The sequence below is a fragment of the Aethalodelphis obliquidens genome, unplaced genomic scaffold, assembly GCF_003676395.1.
Source record: "Aethalodelphis obliquidens isolate GAN/ISIS:26980383/991018 unplaced genomic scaffold, ASM367639v1 scaffold26, whole genome shotgun sequence".
Classification (NCBI taxonomy): Eukaryota; Metazoa; Chordata; class Mammalia; order Artiodactyla; family Delphinidae; genus Aethalodelphis; species Aethalodelphis obliquidens.
Window position 1 is genome coordinate 6,181,356 of NW_020837970.1, and position 24,078 is coordinate 6,205,433.

Genomic DNA, 24,078 nt, shown 5'->3' on the forward strand with positions numbered 1-24,078 from the left:
TCTGGATGTGATCCTTGCCAAATAGAATAATCTTGGTTGTATGTTCTTCCCTTTCACCACTTTAAATATATCGTGCCACTCCCTTCTGGCTTGTGGAGTTTCTGCTGAGAAATCAGCTGTTAACCTTATGGGAGTTCCCTTGTATGTTATTTGTCCTTTTTCCCTCGTTGCTTTCAGTAATTTTTCTTTATCTTTAATTTTTGTCAATTTGATTACTGTGCGTGTCGGCGGGTTTCTCCTTGGGTTTATCCTGCCTGGGACTGTCTGCACTTCCTGTACTTGGACGGCTATTTCCTTTCCCATGTTAGGGAAGTTTTTGACTATAATCTCTTCACATATTTTATTGGGTCCTTTTCTCTCTCTTCTCCTTCTGGGACCCCTATAATGCAAATGTTGTTGCATTCAGTTTTGTCCCAGAGGTCCCTTAGGCTGTCTTCATTTCTTTTCATTCTTTTTTGTTTATTCTGTTCCATGGCAGTGAATTCCACCATTCTGTCTTCCAGGTCACTTATCTGTTCTTCTGCCTCAGTTATTCTGCTATTGATTCCTTCTAGTGTATTTTTCGTTTCAGTTATTGTATTGTTCATCTCTGTTTGTTCTTTAATTCTTCTAGGCTTTTGTTAAACATTTCTTGCATCTTCTTGATCTTTGCCTCCATTCTTTTCCCGAGGTCCTGGATCATCTTCAATATCATTATTCTGAATTCTTTTTCTGGAAGGTTGCCTTTCTCCACTTCATTTAGTTGTTTTTCTGGGGTTTTATCTTGTTCCTTCATCTGGTACAAAGTCCTCTGTCTTTTCATTTTGTCTATCTTTCTGTGAATGTGGTTTTCCTTCCACAGGCTGCAGAATTGTAGTTCTTCTTGCTCTGCTGTCTGCTGTCTCGTGGATGAGGCTATCTAAGAGGCTTGTGCAAGCTTCCTGATGGGAGGGACTGGTGGTGGGTAGAGCTGGGTGTTGCTCTGGTGGGCAGAGCTCAGTAAAACTTTAATCCACTTGTCTGCTGATGGGTTGGGCTGGGTTCCCTCCCTGTTGGTTGTTTGGCCTTAGGCGACCCAGCACTGGAGCCTACCCGGCTCTTTGGTGGGGCTAATGGCAGACTCTGGGAGGGCTCACGCCAAGGAGTACTTCCCAGAACTTCTGCTTCCAGTGTCCCTGTCCCCACAGTAAGCGACACCCACCCCCTGCCTCTGCAGGAGACCCTCCAACACTAGCAGGTAGGTCTGGTTCAGTCTCCCCTGGGGTCACTGCTCCTTCCCTTGGGTCCCGATGTGCGCACTACTTTGTGTGTGCCTTCCAAGAGTGGAGTCTCTGCTGTCAAAGTCCTGCAATCAAATCCCGCTAGCCTTCAAAGCCTGATTCTCTAGGAATTCCTCCTCCTGTTGCTGGACCCCCAGGTTGGGAAGCCTGACGTGGGGCTCAGAACCTTCACTTCAGTGGGTGGACTTCTGTGATATAAGTGTTCTCCAGTTTGTGAGTCACCCACCCAGCAGTTATGGGATTTGATTTTATTGTGATTATACCCCTCCTACCATCTCATTGTGGCTTCTCCTTTGTCTTTGGATGTGGGGTATCTTTTTTGGTGAGTTCCAGTGTCTTCCTGTCCATGATTGTTCAGCAGTTGGTTGTGATTCCGGTGCTCTCGCAAGAGGGAGTCTCAGTGGATTTTTGGGCATATTCTTTGTTTTCTCTTTTTACACCCTTTTAAAAATGTAAAAACTCTTAGCTCACAGCCTTATTTGACCCACAGGCCGTACTTTGCTGATCTGTCTTTTATGTGAATCTATATGCAATGTAGAATGAAACATAGATATCATTCTACACACCTATGTAGGATGATAACTTGGTATTTTCCTTGAAAAAATTGACTTTCAAGTGAATTTGTTATTATCTTTCCTCATTTGTGTACATTTTACAATTAAATTATATGTAGGAAACAGTTCAGCAAATGATGTCTGGGGTATGTCATTAGGACTAAATGTGCTGTTTCATAGTTTCAATGTGTCTACATTGCTTGGCACGTTCTTTAGAGATACTATTCTGTAATATAGGAGGGGACCACTGGGCTCAAAATTATTGGAGCTGTAAGAAAGCAAGCATAGCTTCATTTTCTTCAGTATTCTTCCTTTGTTTGACAATGGAAGGCAAGAAGAAATCAGGTTCTTACAGTGGAAGAAGTATCAGGCAGGGAAGAAACAGATATCATTGGAACCTTTATGTTTACTTTCAAAGTAACCCTTACTACATACTTTCACCAGTATCCAAATGGCAAAAAGAAAACAAAATTCATTTTGGTATTGCAAAATTTCTTGAATTTGAATGTTCAAATAATCTAGTCCTAATGAAATGGAAAAGCCAGTATGTTGCATTGCATCACTGTGTAAGGTAGGAAATCCATAGCTAAAGCCAAATAGGTATGCTAAATCATTTAAATTCTATTGGAATTTGTAGCTTAAAGCAAGGATTTCTAAACATTTCTCACAATGGAAACTTCTTTTCAAATGAAATCTTAGGCTAACCTTCAATATATAAAACCAGTAAATATTTTATAAGTATAAAGTGTTATGGTTAAATTTATATCATTTATTTATCAAATTTGTATCATTTCTTATTGAAATCAGCAAGGCTATTATGATTAATACAAAAACTTGAAATTAGAAATTATGGATCATAGTTGCAGTTTCACATTAACCTCAAAATTCATTTTACTTCTGTTGCACAGTCTTGAGAAAATCTTTTCTATTTATTGATTCATTTTTTAACATCTTTATTTGAAGTATAATTGCTTTACGATGTTGTGTTAGTCTCTGCTGTATAACAAAGTGAATCAGCTATATGTATACATATATCCCCATATCCCCTCCCTCTTGCGTCTCCCTCCCACCCTCCCTATTCCACCATTCTAGGTGGTCACAAAGCACCAAGCTGATCTCCCTGTGCTATGCAGCTGCTTCCCACTAGCTATCTATTTTACATTTGGTAGTGTATATATATGTCCATACCACTCTCTTACTTCGTCCCAGCTTACCCTTCCCCCTCCCCATGTCCTCGAGTCCATTCTCTATGTCTGCGTCTTTATTCCTGTCCTGCTCCTAGGTTCATCAGAACCATTTTTTTTTAATTCCATATATATGTGTTAGCGTACGGTATTTGTTTTTTGAGAAAATCTTGAGTGATGAGTATTTGCAAATGATATCAGCACTTTGTTTCAAGTCTGTTTTGCAGTCTCAGGATATGTTTCCATTAAGGTGATCTAGACTCTTGAAAAATGATTGGAAGTAAAGTTTTGCTTCAAAGTTGAAACAGACACTAACAACCACTTGCATTTGTTATAAACATGTTAGACAGAAAGTACCCTGCATTTAAAATAAGCTCTAAAACTATTTATAAGGTATTGTGATTGCATTACCATTAGTTTTGAGAATAGTATGTACCAAGCTGATAAGACTGAGTCTAAGCTGGTGCTTAATGTTCCACAGGTGTGATGTAACAATGTTCTTTTTGTATAGTTTTGTGTGAGCAGAAATGTTTAAGCCTAAATTTTAGAAAGACCAATGCAGAGCTGCAGTCTTCCTAATTAAAAACCCTTTTACCAGAAATCATAATATAAACAAAGAGCGTATTTCTTTCAGTTTTGCTTAATGATGACAACACAAGAAAATACTGTGTGTGTGTGTTTATGACAGGTTTTTATATGACTGCAAATATATTTTTAGAATATATCTTATATTTAACTTTAAAATTTCACCACGTTAACAGTACCTTTAAGAAAAATTCTAAGGAACAGTTGAACTACTGGCTTAAAGGAGTAGTAATCCTTTCTTGTAAGCACCCATTTGGATTCAAGAACAAGATGGCAAAATACTCTTTAACTCTTTGTTTATAAATTTTTATCAGTTTTATTTATGGATATTATTAATTGTATTAACTTAGTTATTTTAACATTTTATAATCTATTAAAAATGTAGAAGATACATAAAGGTATAAGCTTGAGTCCAGGAGCTGTTAGAAATTATACTTCCCCCTGAAGGAAACTGGATGACTGGCAACTAAGAGTTTAACAAATAGCAGAAAAAAAATCAGTAGTATCAGTGGTAGAACTATAATCCTACAGTGGCTCATTATTGTTACTATTTTCTCACATTCATCATTGTTATGGCTTTAGGAAAAGTTTTAAAACACTGAAAGGAAAAAAATGTGAGCTGATTGTTTTCAAGGGTTCAACTTTTAGGAAGACTGAGAAAATATATTGTTTTGGGGGAATATAGTTATTAGAGGTGAAACTGACAAAATCCAAAGAGTATATATAACAGTGTTATCCTGTTATAAATTCTTCATTCATAAATTTAAAACATTTGAATGATTTGTTTTCAGTCTGTATAGTCTCTTAGCATGGAATTTTATAAGTTAATTAGTAAAACAGAACTTTGTTATTATGACCTAAATTTGTCCATCTGAGATTTCAGTGAGAGTCCCTAATTTTAATATAAAAGGATTTATTTCATGTTCACCCTTTCTACTATAAGCCCTCCAGTAGGCTATAGTCTGCTCCTGTTTTATATCTTTAGTGTGTAGCACAGTGTCTGATTAACAGTAGGGATTCAATAAAATTTTATCAAATTTTATATATTGGTTTTTATTTGTTCCATCAAATATACCCTCTAAATTATGTCCATATTTAATATATTAAAACGTTTAGAAAAACATGTTTTAAAATAGTCTTCATTACACACTTATATGACCGTGTTTATTGAGAAAACTGTTGTGGACAGAACGACTCTTTAATTTGACCAACAAGTCTTTGTGATCCAGCCTTTATCTCAGACTTCATCTCCCACCATTTACATTGATACATAATTATTACCCAAAGTCCATAGTTTACATTAGGGTTCACTCTTGGTGTTTATACTTTCTTTGGGTTTTGAGAAATGTATAATGACATGTATCCACCTTTATAGTATCCTACAGAATAGTTTTCACTGCCATAAAAGTCCTCAGTGCTCTGCCAGTACATCCCTCCCTCCTCCTAACCCCTGGCAACCACTGATCTTTTTACTGTCTCCATCGTTTTGCCTTTTCCCACTGTGTCATTTGGAATCATACAATATATTTCAGATTGGCTTCTTTCACTTAGTAATGTACATGTAAATTTTCTCCATGTCTGTTCATGGCTTGATAGCTCATTTCTTTCTTTTTTTAAAATTGTGGTTAAAAAACATAATATAAAATTTACTCTCTTAACCATCTTTAAGTGTATAGTTTTGTCGTGTTAACTGTATTTATATTCTTGTATAACATCTCTAGGACATTTTCATCTTGTAAAACTAAAATTCTAAACTCGTTGAACAACTCTCCAGATCTCCCTCCCTCCAGCTCCTGACAACTACCATTCTACTTTCTATTTCCATGATTTTGACTACTCTAGATATCTCACATAAGTGGAGTCATACAGTATTTGTTCTTTTGCAGCAGCTTATTCCACTCAGCATAATGTCCTCAAGTTTCATCCATGTTGTAGCATGTAATAGTATTTCCTTCTTTATTTTTTTAAGGCTGAATAATATTCCATTGTATATGTATACTATGTTCCCTTTATCCATTTATCTGTTAATGGACATTTGAGCTACTTCCACCTCTTGGCTGTTGTGAATAATGCTGCAATGAATATGGGTGTACACATATCTCTTCAAGACGATGCTTTAAATTCTTTGAATTCTTTCAGGAATATACCTAGAAGTGGAAGAGGCCTTCCTCTTTGACTAGAAATTTTGTCTTTGGACTTCCTGGTCTAAAAATAGGTCCCTCACCCCTCTCACTCTGTATATCCTTATCCTGTTCAATTTTTCTTACTAATACTTGACTTTATAATTTATGTATTTGTCTCTCATAGTAGAATGTTAGTTCCATGAGATTAGGAACTTTGTTTTATCCACTATTTTATCATTAGAACTCATACTAGTGCCTGGCACATAGTAGGTACTTAATAATAAAAATTGAAGGAATGAATAAATTGGATAAAATGGAAAATTTGTAGTAAATGTGCCTGCATTTAAATATCTTTTTTGTTGTTGTTTGATTTTCCTCATTTTTTCTCTTCCCCTTTCTATTTTCAGAATATGAGTGATGCTATGGCAGTACTGCACAAACTACAGACAGGCTTGGATGTAAATGTAAAATTCACTGGTGTTCGAGTGTTTGAATATACACCAGAATGCATAGTATTTGATCTTCTTGATATTCCTTTGTACCATGGATGGCTAGTGGACCCTCAGGTAAGTAGAAAATCTTAAATTATATGAACACAAATATAGTAAAAATCCATTAATTTGGCAAATTAATCTAGATTTATATTTTCTGATACTTATATTTTTGTGCTTTTACATGAAATTAGCCACATTGTGAGGTTAAGAGCACAGTCCTCCAGACTGCTAAATCTGCCCAAGACTTCTGACTATAATTTCATGGAGTTAGAGGCCAACTACAAAGCTGAGTCCACATCCTCATCAACACTTGTTATTGTCTATCTTTTCGATTACAGCCATCCTAGTAGGTGTAAAGTTGTATCTCATTGTGGATTGTTTGCATTTCTCTAATGACTAATGATGTTGATCATCTTTTCATGTGCTTATGAGCCATTTGTATATCTTCTTTAGAGAAATATCTGCAGATCTCTTGCCCATTTTTAATTGGGCTATTTGTCTTTTTGTTACTGGGTTCTAAGAGTTCTTTGTATACTTATATAAAGTATGTAAGTATAGAGTATATAGTTTTAGTGCTTAATTTAGGAGTATGATCCATTTTGAGTTGATTTGTATATATGGTTTGGGGAAGGGATCCAACGTTATTCTTCTGCATGTGGATATTCAGTTGTACCAGCCCCATTTGTTGAAAAGGTTATTCTTCCCCCCAGTGAATTGTCTTGGCAGTCAGAGTGATCTTTGTGAAATAAACCCTCCCCTTTATCCCTGCACCCTACCCTTTTCCTTAAAAGCCTCCAGTGTAACTAAAATAAGATACAAAATCTTTTTTTTTTTTTTTTTTTACTTTTTATTGGTGTATAGTTGATTTACAATGTTGTGTTGGTTTCAGGTGTAAAGCAAAGTGAATCAGTTATACATGTACATATATCCACTCTTTTTAAGATTCTTTTCCCATATAGGCCAGTAGAGAGTACTGAGTAGAGTTCCCTGTGCTATACAGTAGGTTCTTATTAGTTATCTATTTTATATATAGTAGTGTGTATATGTCAATCCCAATCTCCCAATTTAACCCTCCCCCCACTTTGCCCCCTGGTAACCATAAGTCTGTTCCATCTGTGACTCTATTTCTGTTTATTTTAAATTTTATTATTTATTTATTTTTGGCTGTGTTGGGTCTTCATTGCCGTGTGTGGGCTTTCTCTAGTTGTGGCAAGTGGGGGCTACTCTCTGTTCCCACACGTGGGCTTCTCATTGCAGTGGCTTCTCTTGTTGCGGAGCACAGGCTGTAGGCGTGCAGGCTTCAGTAGCACGCAGGCCCTAGAGCACGCAGGCTTCAGTAGTTGCGGTGCATGGGCTCCGTAATTGTGGCTTGCAGGCTCCAGAACACAGGCTCAGTAGTTGTGGCGCACGGGCTTAGTTGCTCCACGGCATGTGGGGTCTTCCCAGATCAGGGCTCGAACCCATGTCCCCTGCATTGGCAGGCGAATTCTTAACCACCGCACTACCAGGGAAGTCCTTTATTTCTATTTTGCAAATAAGTGCATTTGTAACATTTTTTTAGATACTACATATAAGTGACATCATATGATATATGTCTTTATCTGACTTACTTCAGTCAATATGACAATCTCTGGGTCCATCCATGTTGCTGCAAATGGCATTATTCTGTTCTTTAAAATAAGATACAAAATATTTATTAGAGTTTTTTTTTTTAAAGAAGATGTTGGGGGTAGGAGTTTATTAATTAATTAATTTATTTTTGCTGTGTTGGGTCTTCGTTTCTGTGCGAGGGCTTTCTCTAGTTGTGGCAAGCGGGGGCCACTCTTCATCGCGGTGCGTGGGCCTCTCACTATCGCGGCCTCTCTTGTTGCGGAGCACAGGCTCCAGATGCGCAGGCTCAGTAGCTGTGGCTCATGGGCCTAGTTGCTCTGTGGCATGTGGGATCCTCCCAGACCAGGGCTCGAACCCGTGTCCCCGCATTAGCAGGCAGATTCTCAACCACTGCGCCACCAGGGAAGCCCCTTTATTAGAGTTTTTATGATATACTGCGTGATCTAGACTCTGCCTCCTGTCAAACTTCACCTCATAATTCTCCCACCTTTTTACTACCCTCCAACAACACCAGCTGCCTTTCTATTTTTCAGACATACCAAGCTCATTTCTAGCTCGGGTTTTTGTACTAGCTGATTGCCCACTGTGGAGCACTGTTTTACTACCCTAACACATTGTTCTCCCAGATCTCCCCATTTCTACTTCCTCATTATTCAGGTCTTAGATCAGATATCACCTTGTTAGAGAGGCCTTCCCTTGTTGAAATGAGTCACCCTCTTTTCCCCCAGTCATTATCTAGAATTATTATTTATTTATTTACTTGATTGACTCCCATCTCCCAGTAGAGTGTATGTTTTTGGTTTTTTAATTGATTAATTTATTTCATTTATTATTATTATTTTTTTGGCTGCGTTGCGTCTTCATTGCTGTGCATGGTCTTTCTCTAGTTGCAGCGAGCAGGGGCTACTCTTCGTTGCGGTGCGCAGACTTCTCATTGTGGTGGCTTCTCTTGTTGCAGAGCATGGGCTCTAGGCATGCGGGCTTCAGTAGTTGTGGCATGCAGGCTCAGTAGTTGTGGCTCATGGGCTCTAGAGCGCAGGCTTAGTAGTTGTGGTGCACGGGCTTAGCTGCTCTGCAGCATGTGGGATCTTCCCGGACCAGGGATCGAACCCGTGTCCCCTGCACTGGCAGGCGGATTCTTAACCACTGCGCCACCAGGGAAGTCTGAGTGTATGTTTTATAAGAGCTGGGCTCTTATTTCTCATTGTTAAGAACAGTGCCTGGAACATAGTAGGTTCTCAATAGATATTAACTGATGGAATGAAACATGCATGCATGCATTATGTATAGGGGAGGAGAGATCATAATAGCAAGGATTTGGTAGTGTTTCTTCATCCCTGTCCTTTGGTAGAAGTAACTGGTATTCTGGGCAGTGAAAGGGTGGCTTACTGTAAGCAGGGCATCTGTATTTTTTTTGGCACTCTGTCTCTGAGAACATCACTGAAAAGTCTAAACATGTCCAGCATCTGAAATCTCCAAGGTGCGTCATGTTGGATCCTGGCAGATGGCAATGCCAGGTAGCCTAGATTCTTGAGGAGGATGAACTTATGACCTAAGGAACTTAAGCCTGAGTTTTTAAAAACTGGACTCAGATCTTCCCTCTGACTGTATGTGTAGCTACATATTGCCTGGCAAACAGTTGAATTCATATGCTTAAAGAAAAAAAGGTACTCTAATATAGGACAGAAAATTTTCATCAGACTTTTCTGGTCTACACAGTGGTTTTCAAACTCTTCGGCCTGAGAGCTGTGCTTTTTATCTATTTTACTTACTTGTTTTGTGACAGAAGGATTCTGATGCTGAGAAAGAAAAAAGAACAAGGCAAAATTTGAAATCCATAGGTCTCTATGAAATATCTCTTAGAACTGGCTAGTTCTTTGTATTATGATTATGTGTACTGCAAATAATTATCTTGCAAATAAATGTCAGTCATTTTCTGGATGGTGGGCCGGCACCATAGTTCAGCCACGGGAAGGTGTTTCTCCATTATTAATTGATAATTAACTCTTTAAGAGCAGCATTGGGGCCTTCCCTGGTGGCACAGTGGTTAAGAATCCGCCTGCCAATGCAGGGGACATGGGTTCAAGCCTCGGTCCAGGAAGATCCCACATGCGGCGGAGCAACTAAGCTCACGAGCCACAACTACTGAAGCCCGCATGCCTAGAGCCTGTGCTCTGCAACGAGAGAAGCCACTGAAATGAGAAGCCCAGGTACCACAACAAAGAGTAGCCCCCACTTGCCACAACTAGAGAAAGCCCACGTGCAGCAACAAAGACCCAACTCAGTCTAAAATAAACTAATAATTTTTTTTAAAGATCTTTTTTTTTTTAAATTAATTAATTAATTAATTTATGGCTGTGTTGGGTCTTCGTTTCTGTGCAAGGGCTTTCTCTAGTTGTGGCAAGCGGGGGCCACTCTTCATCGCGGTGCGCGGGCCTCTCACTATCGCGGCCTCTCTTGTTGCGGAGCACAGGCTCCAGACGCGCAGGCTCAGTAATTGTGGCTCACGGGCCCAGTTGCTCCGCGGCATGTGGGATCTTCCTAGACCAGGGCTCGAACCCGTGTCCCCTGCATTGGCAGGCAGATTCTCAACCACTGCGCCACCAGGGAAACCCCTCAACAAATTTTTAAGGATTTAAAATATATGAAGTACAGAATAGTCTCTGACCACAATGCAATTAAACTAGAAATCAGCAGAAAAAACAGTAGAGACTGTCTGGATCAAAAAATCATAATGAAACTTAAAGTATATTTTAAACTACACAGCAACTAAATATCAAAACTTGTGAGATTTAGCTGAAACAGTTTTTTTTTTTTAGCTAAAACAGTTTTTAAAGGGGTTTTTAAAGCCCTAAAATCGAATATTAAGGAATAATGAGACTGAAAATTAATGAGCTTTATATCTATCTTAAGAGCAAAAGTATTAAAATAGAAAGTAAATATATAATAAAGAAGATTAACAAAGCTAAAATTCTTCAAAAAGGACTTGAAGAGACACTTCACAAAAATGGATACCCAAATGACCAGTGAACGTATGAACTAGTCATCAGGGAAATGCAAATTAAAACCTAAATGAGATACGACTACACACCCATCAGAATGGCTGACATTTAGAAGTCTGACAATACTAAATATTGGAGAAGATATGCAGTATAGAGAATTTTCATTCCATGCTAATGATAATGTAAATTGACTACCTCCTTTGGAAAGCAATTTGGAGTTATCTAGTAAAGTTGAGGATAAGACTCAAGAATTTGACAAGGCAAATTCCCTAGAGAAACTAGATTTGTGAAACAGGATAAATGTACAGGAATGTTCATAGCAGTATTATTTGTCATCGCCCCAAACTGAAAACAACTTGAATAGCCATCAAAAGATGAATGAATAAATGTATTATAGTATATTCATACTATGGAATGCTATAGTACAATGGAAACAAAGAACAGCTGCATACCACTGCATACAACTACCTAGTATGTTATATTTTTGCTTATTTGGTTTATTGTTTGTCCTTTCTCTAGAATATAAACTTTATGAAAGCATAGACCATCTATTTTATTCACTGCTGAGTCTTCAGTTTCTCTAACAGCACCTGGTGCATAGTAGTGCATAAAAGGCATCCAAATGAATTAATTGAATGAAATATTAATGTAGAGATCCTGCCTATGAAATTTGAAATCTTTGTATTTTTCATTGCTAGTCTATAGTAGTACAACTGATTTTTATATATTGATCATGTATTTATTATTCTAGGTGTATTTTTGTGGATTCCTTAGGATTGAAAATTCAGTTCTTTGGAAAGACAATGAAGTTGAGTCACTAAAGAAAATTGCTGTAATCAGTAAAGGTGTTACAAAAAATAATGAAAATTTAAAGGGATTGTGCTCTCAAACTGCTTCTTAAGGGTCTAAGTTTTCATTTTAAATAAATGAAAACTGAAAGGCATATTCTTTTGTGTCATTTACCTAGAATCATAGCCAAAAGATCCACTTTCAAAGAAACGGCCTTATTTGGATTTGTATCAGAAGGTTGACAAGTGAATACATTTGTGTGTTTTAAGCTAACATGAACTGTTTAAGATATGTATGTAACATTTTCCACAGTTTCCTGCTTTAATTTATTCAATTAACTGATCTTCAGCCAACCGTCAGTCCCACTTGGATGGTTAAGAGGCTTTTACCATCCTTGAATTTTGCAGGAACAACAAAAAATTATAACCTAGAGAAGTTGTTCTTAAACTTTGCTAGGCAGCAGTGGAATGAAAACTTAGGTACTTGAGAAACAACTTGAGTTTTGAATTCTTTTAGCTTTTTAAAAAGCTCCCAGTTTGAAAACCACTGTCCTTACTATTGTGCAGATCTGTCAATTCTTGTGGTATTCAGAGTAGATATTCATGAAGATCATTTGGATGTGGAAAAAAAACATGGCCTCTCTTATTTTTTATTTCATTGTATTAATTTGTGTTAATATATTAATAAAGTACATGTAAATAATTTACAAATAAATATATTTTAGGGATGGGAGGGCAATCAAAGTAAGTTTAGACAGCAGATATCTATTTTGCTTCAATAGTAAAAGCAAAGTATATGGAAGGAGAGTAGAGATGCCCAATTTTATTTTCTTATACCTTAAAACTTTGAATTTATTTTTCTACTGTACCTTCACAGACAAAGATCAAATAAGAATCATGAGGCAAATATTTTCCCTTATTAATATATATTAACTTTTGTTTAGGGAAATAACATTAGTTATGTCTGCTCATATCTCCACTATGCTAGAAACTAAGTAACAAATAAAATGGGAAACCCTGTTTATCCCATAAATTAACATCTTTTAGATTTGCCTTGCTTTACAATCTTTTTTATAAATTTTTAAAAATTTTATTTTATTTATTTATTTATTTTTGGCTGTGTTGGGCTTTCTCTAGTTGGGGTGAGCGGGGGGCTACTCTTTGTTGCGGTGCACGGGCTTCTCATTGCAGTGGCTTCCCTTGTTGCAGAGCATGGGCTCTAGGCCAGCGGGCTCAGTAGTTGTGGCTTGAGGGCTCTAGAGCGCAGGCTCAGTAGTTGTGGTGCACGGGCTTAGTTGCTCCACCGCATGTGGGATCTTCCTGGACCAGGGCTCGAACCCGTGTCCCCTGCATTGGCAGGTGGATTCTTAACCACTGCGCCACCAGGGAAGCCCGCCTTGCTTTACAATCTTAAGAAATAAAATTGCATATACTAATTCCATTTTATTAGTTATTGCATAATTGAAATATGGCTAAGCAATATTGTTCATAATATGTTATTGTGAACCATAAACAAAACTGGAAACTGTTGGGTGTTGATTTTAGTGCTGATTTTCTTTTTTCATAAGTAATACTTTTATATTTAGTATTATATTAGAATAAATCCTCAAGAGTTATATGGGTTTCTTTGTTATTGTTTTTAATTTTATCATGATTAGTGAGACAGTCATTTGTTTTGTAGATTGATGACATTGTAAAAGCTGTTGGTAACTGCAGCTACAACCAGCTAGTGGAGAAGATCATCTCTTGTAAGCAGTCAGACAACAGTGAGCTGGTTAGTGAAGGTGGGTGAGTGTTGCTATTATCTGACTTATTCTTGGCAAAGTAACTTGTCTTAAAATTTAATGTCTTTTAAATGTCTTAAATACAGCTTCTAAAAAATAAAAGTGATTCTACCTATGAGAATTAAAAGAAGTAATTATTCATAGAGGTACCAGTGAAAGGTTTTTCCTAGAACCTTTTTTATTTGTTTTGTAAAATCACTCCTGGATTCTAATAAAAGTCTTTGGAATCACTTGCTATCTTTGATATAATCAGTTACCCAGGGGTTACTGATAATTACTCTTTTAAAAAAGGGTTATTACTTGGGAGTACTGAGGGAACTTTATAATTCATCTTGAACACTTCTGTTGACTGAGATGTATATTATGGTACTCAAGTGTTCATTTAGTAGAGCTCTACCTTATATTTCAGTACAATATAATATATTAAAGCTCTATTCTGGATCAGAGTACACCTTTGATCATCAGTTTCCCTAATCCTTAGCTACAATTAAAAATTGCTAAATTCATCAGCATAGAAGTGTTTTTTGTGTGTTTGTTTGTTTGTTTTTTAAGCTGTGTTCCAGTCAGTGAAGGGAAGAGCAGATTTGAAACCAGAGTGCTATCAGGAACCATAGCATTTGGGTATAACTTCACCATCACCCACTTCACTTTTTCATAAATATACACAAATACTGAGACTGCTGTTCTCCTCAGTTTGAAGTGTTAACAAAAGAAAGAGAAATCGTGAGAAGCAGACACACAGTTCTTTCACATGAGGTATAATAAAAATTTATTATCGTCACTACATTTAAAAAAATTAAAACCAAGTGACTACAAGAGTACCTAAGAACATATAAAAGAAGATGTGTACGTGAATCTCATACTATATTGATTAATAAGAACCCAACTAATTACACTACTCAATTATCCAGAAGTTTAACATGTTTATGCAAGAGGCCAGTAGCAGGAAAATACACAGTGTGTTAGTTGAGGCTCATCTAGTCTTTTACTTGCAGTAAACACACAGATATTCAGCAATATTGATCATTGATTTGTGTGACGCCTCTTTCACTACAACCTAAGGCAGCAAAGTTTAAATTTTAGGGGAGAGAGGAGCAACAAAAGTTGTTACAAAAAATGTTTTCCCTCAGTTGACAAAATTCCACTCACTAGCACTTTCCATTCTTTATCCAAGCTCTCATTACTGTAAATATTCTTAGAAAGCAGGCTATAAAGAAAGTATCCATCTGTGGATTCCTACTTTCTCAGTAACTTTCAGTATGCTATTCAATAGTAATTGAGAGAACAGTAGGGTCCAGAAAGTGTTAACAGATGGAATGATAGCCAATAAGTGATATTTGGATGAATATATTTATAAGGTAAGACGCTATGGGAAACACTAATGTTGACAGCATTTTCACCAAGCTAGGCTGCAATGTAACAGGGGTAGGACTTATTACACTAGCAGAATGAACAACAACCAAAAAACAGTCCCTTCATCACTTCTCCTTTTTCTCAACGTGGTTTTACAACTATTATTATTATTTCTCTGGTATTGAATCCCTGGGATAATAAAAAACTGTAGCTAATTTGTATAGAATTGATAACTTGAGAAGAATATCTTGGTAAAAGCAAGTAGGAATCTTCCTCTTTAGTGGTATAGAATTTTCAGGTAATATATATCAGAGCTGATTAATTCCTTGATATATAAATTTCATAATGGTGAAATTCTGCTTATCATATTTCCATACATAGTCAAGGAAAAATTATATATGAAATTCAGTACAATTAAAAAGCTAAACTCATTTTTTGTTTATAAGAAATTACAAATATGTAGTCTGCTTGAAATAAGTATTCAATCCCAATGGCTACTTGTATAAGGCACTATGAAATCATTAAGGAAATAAAAGGCCACAATGGACATTTTTTCTTATATAATATAGCAATTAGCTTTTTTTCCATTTTCTTCATCATATTTTCTTGGGTATATTGTTCAACCAAAGTAGTCTGCTTTCTTTTTCTGTTTAGCCTACAACTGTAACTTTCCTCCTGAATCATAAAATATCCCAAAGTGGTTTATTTCTAATCTTTCTTTATTAAAAATTATTAAACTTTGGTCTGAGATGATTTTTTAAAAATTCAAATATTTCATCTCCATAAGGTGCAGAATACAAGAAATATGTTTACTATCATTCTTTTTTGATGAAAAAGAAATATTATTTAGTTAATAGTCAAATAGAATTAGATATTCTTTCAACTTCTTTCAGAGAACATTTATTTTTTTCTGGTGGCAACACCTTGGAAGTAAAAGTACAGAAGTTTTACATGTACATAGAATATTTATTACTTGCTACCTCTTTTGGATATTAATACTTTTTTGAATCAAGTTATAACGATGGGTTGTGGCATGGCAGCAGAAATCAACAAGGAAAAAAATAGCACAGTACCAGTTTCCAGACTTCATGCTAACTGGTCATTTAATTCCAGAAGATCTCTCAGGAATAATTTCTTCTTTAACAATTGTTTCTAGGTAAAAAAAAATATGCTTAAGGAAATTATTCCAGCATATTCACTTATTCGAGCTCACTTACTGAGCTTTTATTATGTGCCATAAACGCTGAAGATTATAGTTTGAGTTCATATTATTTTTGATTAAATAATATTGATTTCCTTTTCTCTTTATTTTGGAAAAACTCAAACCCATAAAATTGGAATAGCACAATGAATATATGTATCTGTATACATATTTGTACATATATATGTTTCATCTAAATTCACCAATTATTAGCATATTGAATTTTTACTTTCTGTATTCACACACACACACAATTTTTTTCCTAAATCGTGACAATTAATTGCAAATATTATAGCACTTTATCCATTAACTCTCCAATATTTGCCTCCTAAGAACAAAGAATTTTCCTATGTAATCACAATGCAATTATCTCAGGAAATTTAACATTGATACAATACTATTATCTAATATACTGTTTATATTCAGAATTCCCCAGTTGTCCCAGTAATGCCCCTTATAGCTTTTAAGTTTTTTCAGTGTAAGTTTCAATCAATTATCATTTAATTATCATATCAATTTAGTCTCCTGTAATCTAGAACAGAAGATCCCTATCCTTTTTTCTTTTCTTTTCTTTTCTTTTCTTTTTGGTCTTTTGTGGTATTTACTTTTCTTTATAGTCCAGGCTGGTTGTTTTATAGAATAGTCCTCAATCTGGATTCATCTGATTGTTTCCTCATTAGTAGATTTGGGTTATATATTTTCCCTGGGAATACTACATAGGCGACATTGTGTCTTTCCTAGTGCATCAAATCAGGTGGCACGTGATGTCTGATTATCCCATTGTTGGTGATGTTCAAATAGGATTAAGGTGATATTTACCAGATTTTTTGTTGTTGGAAAGATGCCCTTTGCCATTTGTAATTAATAAGTAATCTCTGATATTATGTTTTGAAACTCCATAATTTGTTTAGTTATGAAAAGTTGAAACTAGATTAGGCTTTTGAATATGCCACTAAAATCACACAGATGTCACTGTTTACAAGTTGGTAGAAGAATTAGGAAACATTTTTCTCTCTAAGTCTAAATTAGTCTATGCTCTACGGTTTGGGGAGAAATAGAGTTCAGTTTGCATTTATGATAATCAGCACTACATTTTATAAATTAATACCGGTTAAGTTCCAGTCTTCACTTTGCCATAACTAGTTTTATGTCCTTGAGCAAGTCACTTATTCTCTCTGAATCCATGTCCTGTTCTCTAGAAACAAGCAGCTGAGAAAGACTTTTCTAGTATTAAATTTTTGAATTTCATACATGAAAGTAACATTGTGCTATATCTCCACTGAATTTTTGTATCTTTTTGAAAGGGTTTTGTAGAGAGTATGTTGTATGAATGAGGTATGGGAGGGACATTTAGAAACATCTTTCTGAAGGAAGTGTTTAGTTACATGGATATTATAGACAGCAGTGGTACTTCTCAGCACAGGCGTAACGCTTACTTTTTAAATGCTATATAAGAGAAAATGCTTTAGTATATAACTAATACATTCTACTCAATAACTTAGCATTTAGCAAAGTAATGATAATAATTGAGGAGGGGTCTTATTTCTAAATGTATAAAGCCAGGAAGTTGCAAATGAGCTATAAATTTCCTTTGGCTGTGGCCTTCTGTATAACTTTTTGTACTTCCCATCCTACATTACCAATTCCTTGGAATAGTGTGATATATTGGTAACTTTTTACAACCACTTTGCAGCTTGAAGTGCTATGGCTTGACACTAAAAGTGAGGGAGTGGAATAAATCTACATCATGCAGCTGCCTCTGGCCCTACCAAGTTTCTACCAAGTTTATTTTCAAATTTTTGTTGAGTCATCAGTTTATTAACACAGATTCATCTTTACTCCCTATATCTGCACCTCCCTGCTCACTTACAAAACTTTTTAGAGCATTCTCCTCCCCTCTATTCCTTTTTAAAGAAAGGGAGCAAAAGGAGGAAGGAAGAAGGAAAGAGAGAAATATAGGCTTTTAAAATATTTATACAACTGATTCTCATTATTACTGATAGTTATGTTCCATAAAGTTGCTGTGAACACTGAATTAGTGAATACCAAACCACTGCTCATAGGGGAAACACAACATTAGGTTCCTGTGAGCCTCTGGTCACAAGATTTTCATCAACTTATCAATACATAACCTTGTTTTTCGTGTGTTTCTGTTGAGAGACACCTTATTTTTTTTTTAACATGTTTATTGGAGTATAATTGCTTTACAATGGTGTGTTAGTTTCTGCTTTATAACAAAGTGAGTCAGCTATACATATACATATACATATATCCACATATCTCCTGCTATCCTCCCTGTCCCACCCCTCTAGGTGGTCACAAAGCACGGAGTTGATCTCCCTGTGCTATGCGGCTGCTTCCCACTAGCTATCTGTTTTACATTTGGTAGTATATATAAGTCCATGCCACTTAGAGACACCTTGTTTAATATATATTATTGATTCAGTAACATTAAACTCATATCCAACAGCTTCATGCCCGGCTGAAGCTGCAAAAATATGCATTGTCTCTATAAGGCACATCACAACCTTTGTGTGCTTAGGAACACTAGCTTCAGCATTATGCTTGGGGGCCATTTTACACAGTAAAAATCACTCCGAAGAAGCACAGAAATTTCACAAAATGTGATAAATGTGGCATTATATAGAATGTGAAAATCACATTTGTTCACAGTGTGAGAGCTGAAACAAGAAGGTGACACACTGTTGCCTATTTTGACTTCAGTGGGGAATGTGTGTGTTGGGTGACTTAATTTTTTTGCTGCTTTGCACATATTCAGGAATGACCCTGAAAGTGCAACAAGTATTGATTTTTGGAGTTATAAATTTTAGATAGTAGGCAAATTAGCGTATATGAACCCGTTTGAATAATGAGGATCAACTGTATGTATAGCTTTTAAATTAAACCCCAGAAGGTTTCTTTATATTTCATTATGTTTGAAAACAGAAGAGATGATTTCTATTTCTGAACTTGATATATCTACATAATGAGTAGCATATGTTGGAGGAGATTAGGATAAAAATGTCATCAGTTACCCCACTGTTTACTGTTCAGTCTTATGCCTACTTTTAGTTTTAAGGCAAGAATTGAGCAGTTTGTGAACTGAAAATCATCTGGGATCTTTGTCAAAATCTTAAGCAACTCAATTTCTTGAGGCTACTTTTAATTTCTAAACACCTATCCATTGGGGAAGTAGTTGTTGACTTTTGCTAACCCTTACCTTCTTATTGTTTTATTGGGTTTTAGTTTTATTGTGTGTGTTTCTTCTATTGCAAGGTGCATGAAATCCTTTGCGGAAGTAGGTGTGGTATAAGTAAATACATTTATTGATAAAAAGAATTTCAGATAACTGTTTCTTTAGCCTGGAAATGTCTATAGACACATCTTCCATCGCAGAATTAGAAAAAAAAATCTCCAATTTAGGGCCATCATGTTATAGTAGGAGGAGTCTTATTTTGATTGGCCTTTCTTCATAACTGGAACACAATGTAAATAGAAAAACTTTAAAAATTTTAAATTATTCTTCCATCTAATATTATGCATTGGTTCCTAGGCTTTGTAGCTGAGCAGTTTCTAAATAACACAGCCACTCAACTGACATACCATGGATTATGTGAACTAACTTCAACGGTTCAGGAAGGAGAACTTTGTGTGTTCTTTCGGAATAATCATTTTAGCACCATGACCAAATACAAGGTATGATATAGAAATAGCTACTGTTATTCTAAACTAAAGGAGCTTGATTTAGAGATGTCTTATGATCTGCTTCAAAATAAAAAATTTTAGCGTAATATTCTTTAACCATCAAATTATGAAGGTAATAATTAATTCTTTAGGGTGGAATGGATTAGCAATTTGTTACTTAATATCAGTTTTTTTTAAATTTATGTCTCAACTCCATTTTCACAGATTATTGCATTAAAATGTATTTATTATTTTCTTTCTAAGGAAAAAAAAGATAAGCCCTAATGTTAGAACTAGGATGACTGCTAATGATGGATATTTACATTTGAGGGCTAAAGGAGTTTAGAGAAAGAATCAAGATTTGTCTTTATGATAGTGTTTCTATTATTAAGTTATCAGTGTGACTTTAAATTCTTTTTATCATGTCACTTATGGCTTTGCCAAAAAAATCTTACTGATTCATCCCTCTTGTTATCTCTTCAATGCTTCCATTTTTACAGCTGCCACCTAATACAGGAGTTTATCAACTTATCTCTAGACTTCTGTGGCAGAATACTCCTCTGATCAGGTCAATAATATTGCAAAAATGTTAGTAGCACCCAGTGCCTAGAGGATAAAAATGCAAGGTATTTTCTACTATCCCCTTGTGTCAACACTTTGCTTCGGCCATAATGATCTGTCTACTCATTAATAGTCCTCCATCCCCATACACACTTTATGCTTTCCCATTTTGTTTCTTACTCCTAATCCCTATGTGAACATTCTCACTCCTTTTTGCCTATCCAGATTTCACCTATCTTTTAAGAAACATTTAAAATACTAACTCTTCAGTAAAGCTACTTCTTCTCTCCTTAAATCAGTGGTTCTCAACCCAGGTTGTACGCTAGAGCTGCCTACGGAGCTATTAAAAAAATACCAATGCCCAGAGCCCAACACCAACTCAATTAAATCAGAATGTGTAGAGGTGAGACCTGAGCAACAGTATTTTTAAAATGTTTTCCAGGTGATTTAAATATGCAGCTAAGGCTCTGGATCACTACTCTACCCTTCCTCCTTTACTTGTTATGGGCCATATTGTCCTTACTTTGCCCTTATTGATGAGTACCTAGTTAACAATTTTCTTTCCATGTAAATGTGTCTCATTTTTCTAAATGAAAGTAAGCTTATTGAAGTCAGGAATCTGACTTTGTATTTCCTTCAACACTTTAATCAGTGAATTGCACAAAGTAGTGTAAAATAATGATTTGTTTGCTTATTTAAGAATACTGTATAGCCCTAGCTCTCCTGCTCCCCTGTTAGTTATAGCAACGGTTTGTTTGTATTGTTCCCATATTTAAGCTAGATGTGTGCTAGGTATGGGCCCAGATTTATCCATATTCCTCAAAAATCTAAGGCCAAAGAACCATAAAATTAGAATTATTGCTACATAATAAATACTGCTAAGTCATCTCACTTTACCTGATCTCTTTAAGTCCACACTTTATTCATTCATTCAACAAATATTTATTGAGCATGATTATGACTGGGTACTTAGCTAAGTATTAGGACTGCAGCCTGAGCAAGGCAGCTATAGTTCCTGCCATTTAAGGACCTCCTAGTTTGACAAGGGACAGATGTTAAATAATTACACAAGTAGGTATCATTTCTATTGAGATACACTCTGTGAAGGGTACCTACAACATGCTGTGAGTACTTTTATTAGGACTTATAACCTATTTGAAGATGTCAGGAAAAAAGGGGGGGTGGTGCGGTTAACTAAGCAGGTGGAACATGTGTGCAGAAGCCCTGAGGAGGGAAATAACCTAACTTTTTAAGGAATTCGAAGAAGGGCTATGTGACTGAAGCATAGAAAATAAGAGGCATGATGTAAGGCTCAAGAGGCATGATGTAAGGCTCAAGAGATAGATATCAGATCTTGTAGAGTCCTAAGTTAAAAGGAGGAATAGGGAATTCTCTGGCAGTCCAGTGGTTAGGACTTGGCACTTTCACTGCCAGGGCCCGCGTTCAGTCCCTGGTCAGGGAACTGAGATCCCACAAGCCATGCTGTGTGGCCAAAAATAAATAAATAAATGAATGAATGAATGAGAGAAATAGACTTTGGTCTCTTGATGGCCTAGTTGTTCTTTTTGTTCTCTCTCTCTCTCTCTCTTTTTTTTTTCCTCCACAGGAGTAAGATAGTTCAATTGAGAAAACAACGTCTCTGGCTGTCATGAGTGGTTGTTTTACAACTTTCCAAAATTGAGCTTTAGACGTTCCCTTTTTTTTTTTTTTATCAAGGCCATATCCCTGACCTGGAAGTCCTTTACTAGTCACCTAGGTATTCGCAATCTTCCTGTGTGGTTGGGAAGGGTGCGCCTCTCCTGGAGCACTTTCTGCATTGGGTCTGTTTCTGGACTGAATATGCATTTCCATGAGATAATGATAGCCGAGAGAATGTGTGTATTCTGCTATTTCTCACTTCTAAGTTTTTCTCAGTAAACCTTATTCTGTAGCTAAACAGTGTATCACTAGTGTGTGTCTCCCTGCCCCTTGTATAACATTAAGGTGTTTTGGACTTCGGGGCAAGCCCCAAGAGCCAGTTTTTTGAAAGGATAAACAAAATCGACAAACTTCTAGCCAGGCTCTCCAAGAAGAAAAGAGAGAAGACCCAAGTAAACAAAATAAGAAATGAAAGAGGAGAATTAATAGCCAATACTGCAGAAATACAAAAAAATCATAAGAAATACTATGAATAGTTACATGCCAACAAATTGGGAGAACCTAGAAAAAAATGGACAAGTTTCCATAAACATACAGCTTGCCAAAGCTGAGTCAAAATAATTTGGGGCTTCCCTTGTGGCGCAGTGGTTAAGAATCTGCCTGCCAATGTAGGGGACATGGGTTCGAGCCCTGGTCTGGGAAGATCCCACATGCCGCAGAGCAACTAAGCCCATGCACCACAACTGATGAGCCTGCACTCTATAGCCCGTGTACCACAACTACTGAAGCCCGTGCGCCTAGAGCCCGTGCTCCACAACAAGAGAAGCCACTGCGATGAGAGGCCCATGCACCACAACGAAGAGTAGCCCCTGCTTGATGCAACTAAAGAAAGCCTGCATATAGCAATGAAGACCCAAGGCAGCCAAAAATAAATTAATTAATTTTTTAAAAAAGATAATTTGAACAGACTGATCACTAGAAGTGAAACAGAATCTGTAAATTAAAAAAAAAAAAAAAACACCAAAAAACAAAACCCAAAAAACCCCCTGCAAACAAAAGTCCAGAACCAGATGGCTTTACTGGGGAATTCTACCAAATATACAAAGAACTTATTGTTCTCCAACTATTCCAAAAGATTGAAGAGGAGGGAACACTATCGAAGTCATTCTATGAAGCCACCATCACCCTGATACCCAAAATCACACAAAGACACCACAAAAAGAAATTACAGGCCAATATCTTTGATGAATATAGTTGCAAAAATCCTCAACAAAGTATTAGCAAACTGAATCCAACAATACATAAAAAAGATCATACACCATGATCAAGTTGGATTCATTCCAGGGTTTCAAGGATGTTTCAAACACATGCAAATCAATTAATGTGATGTACCAAATCAGCAAAAGAAAAGACAAAAACCAAATGATCTTCTCAATAGATGCAGAAAAAGCATTTGATAAAATTCAACATCGATTCATGGTAAAAACTCACACCAAAATGGGTACAGAGGGAACACATCTCAACAATAAAAGCCATTTATGGGACTTCCCTGGTGGTCCAGTGGTTGAGAATCTGCCTTCCAACGCAGGGGAGGCAGGTTCAATCCCTGGTTGGGGAACTAAGATCCCACATGCTGCAGGGCAACTAAGCCTGTGCACCACAACTACTGAGCCCCTGTGCTCTAGAGCCCGCATGCCACGACTAGAGAGAAGCCCATGCACTGCGACGAAAGATCCCGCATGCCACAACCAAGACCCAACACAGCCAAATAAGTAAGTAAATTTTAAAAATAATAAAAGCCATTTATGACAAACCCGTAGCCAATATAATACTCAATGGTAAAAAGCTGAAAGCCTTCTTGCTAAATTCAGCAACAAGACAAGGATGCCCACTCTCACCACTTCTATTCAACATAGTATTGAAACTTCTAGCCACAGCAGTCAGACAAGAAAAATAAATAAAATGTGTCCAGATTGGAAGGGAAGAGGTAAAATTGTCTTTCTATGCAAGACTCTATACAGAAAACCCTAAAGCCTCCGCACAAAAACTGTTAGAATAAATGAATTCAGTAAGGTAGCAGGATCAGTATACAGAAATCTGTTACATTTCTTTATACTAACAAATATCAGAAAAGGAAAGTAAAAAGAAAAAGTGTTTAAAATTGCATCAGAAAAAAAAAACCAACCTAGAAATAAACTTAACCAAGAATGTGAAAGACCTATACACTGAGAACTATAAAACATTGATAAAGGAAACT

General features: G+C 36.3%; 1 protein-coding gene across 3 annotated transcripts in view; it reads left to right on the top strand.

Annotated features, from left to right (window-relative positions):
• Positions 1-24,078, top strand: part of MINDY2 (MINDY lysine 48 deubiquitinase 2) — a 75,260-nt gene that overhangs the window by 28,959 nt on the left and 22,223 nt on the right. For all 3 annotated transcript variants that reach the window (XR_003436366.1, XM_027123145.1, XM_027123146.1), the window contains exons 4-6: positions 6,113-6,271; positions 13,282-13,384; positions 19,492-19,634. Coding sequence is in view for 2 of the 3 variants with exons in the window: in XM_027123145.1 (XP_026978946.1) it covers positions 6,113-6,271; positions 13,282-13,384; positions 19,492-19,634 (405 nt within the window). In the remaining variant the exon portion in view is untranslated. The remainder of the gene's footprint in view (positions 1-6,112; positions 6,272-13,281; positions 13,385-19,491; positions 19,635-24,078) is intronic.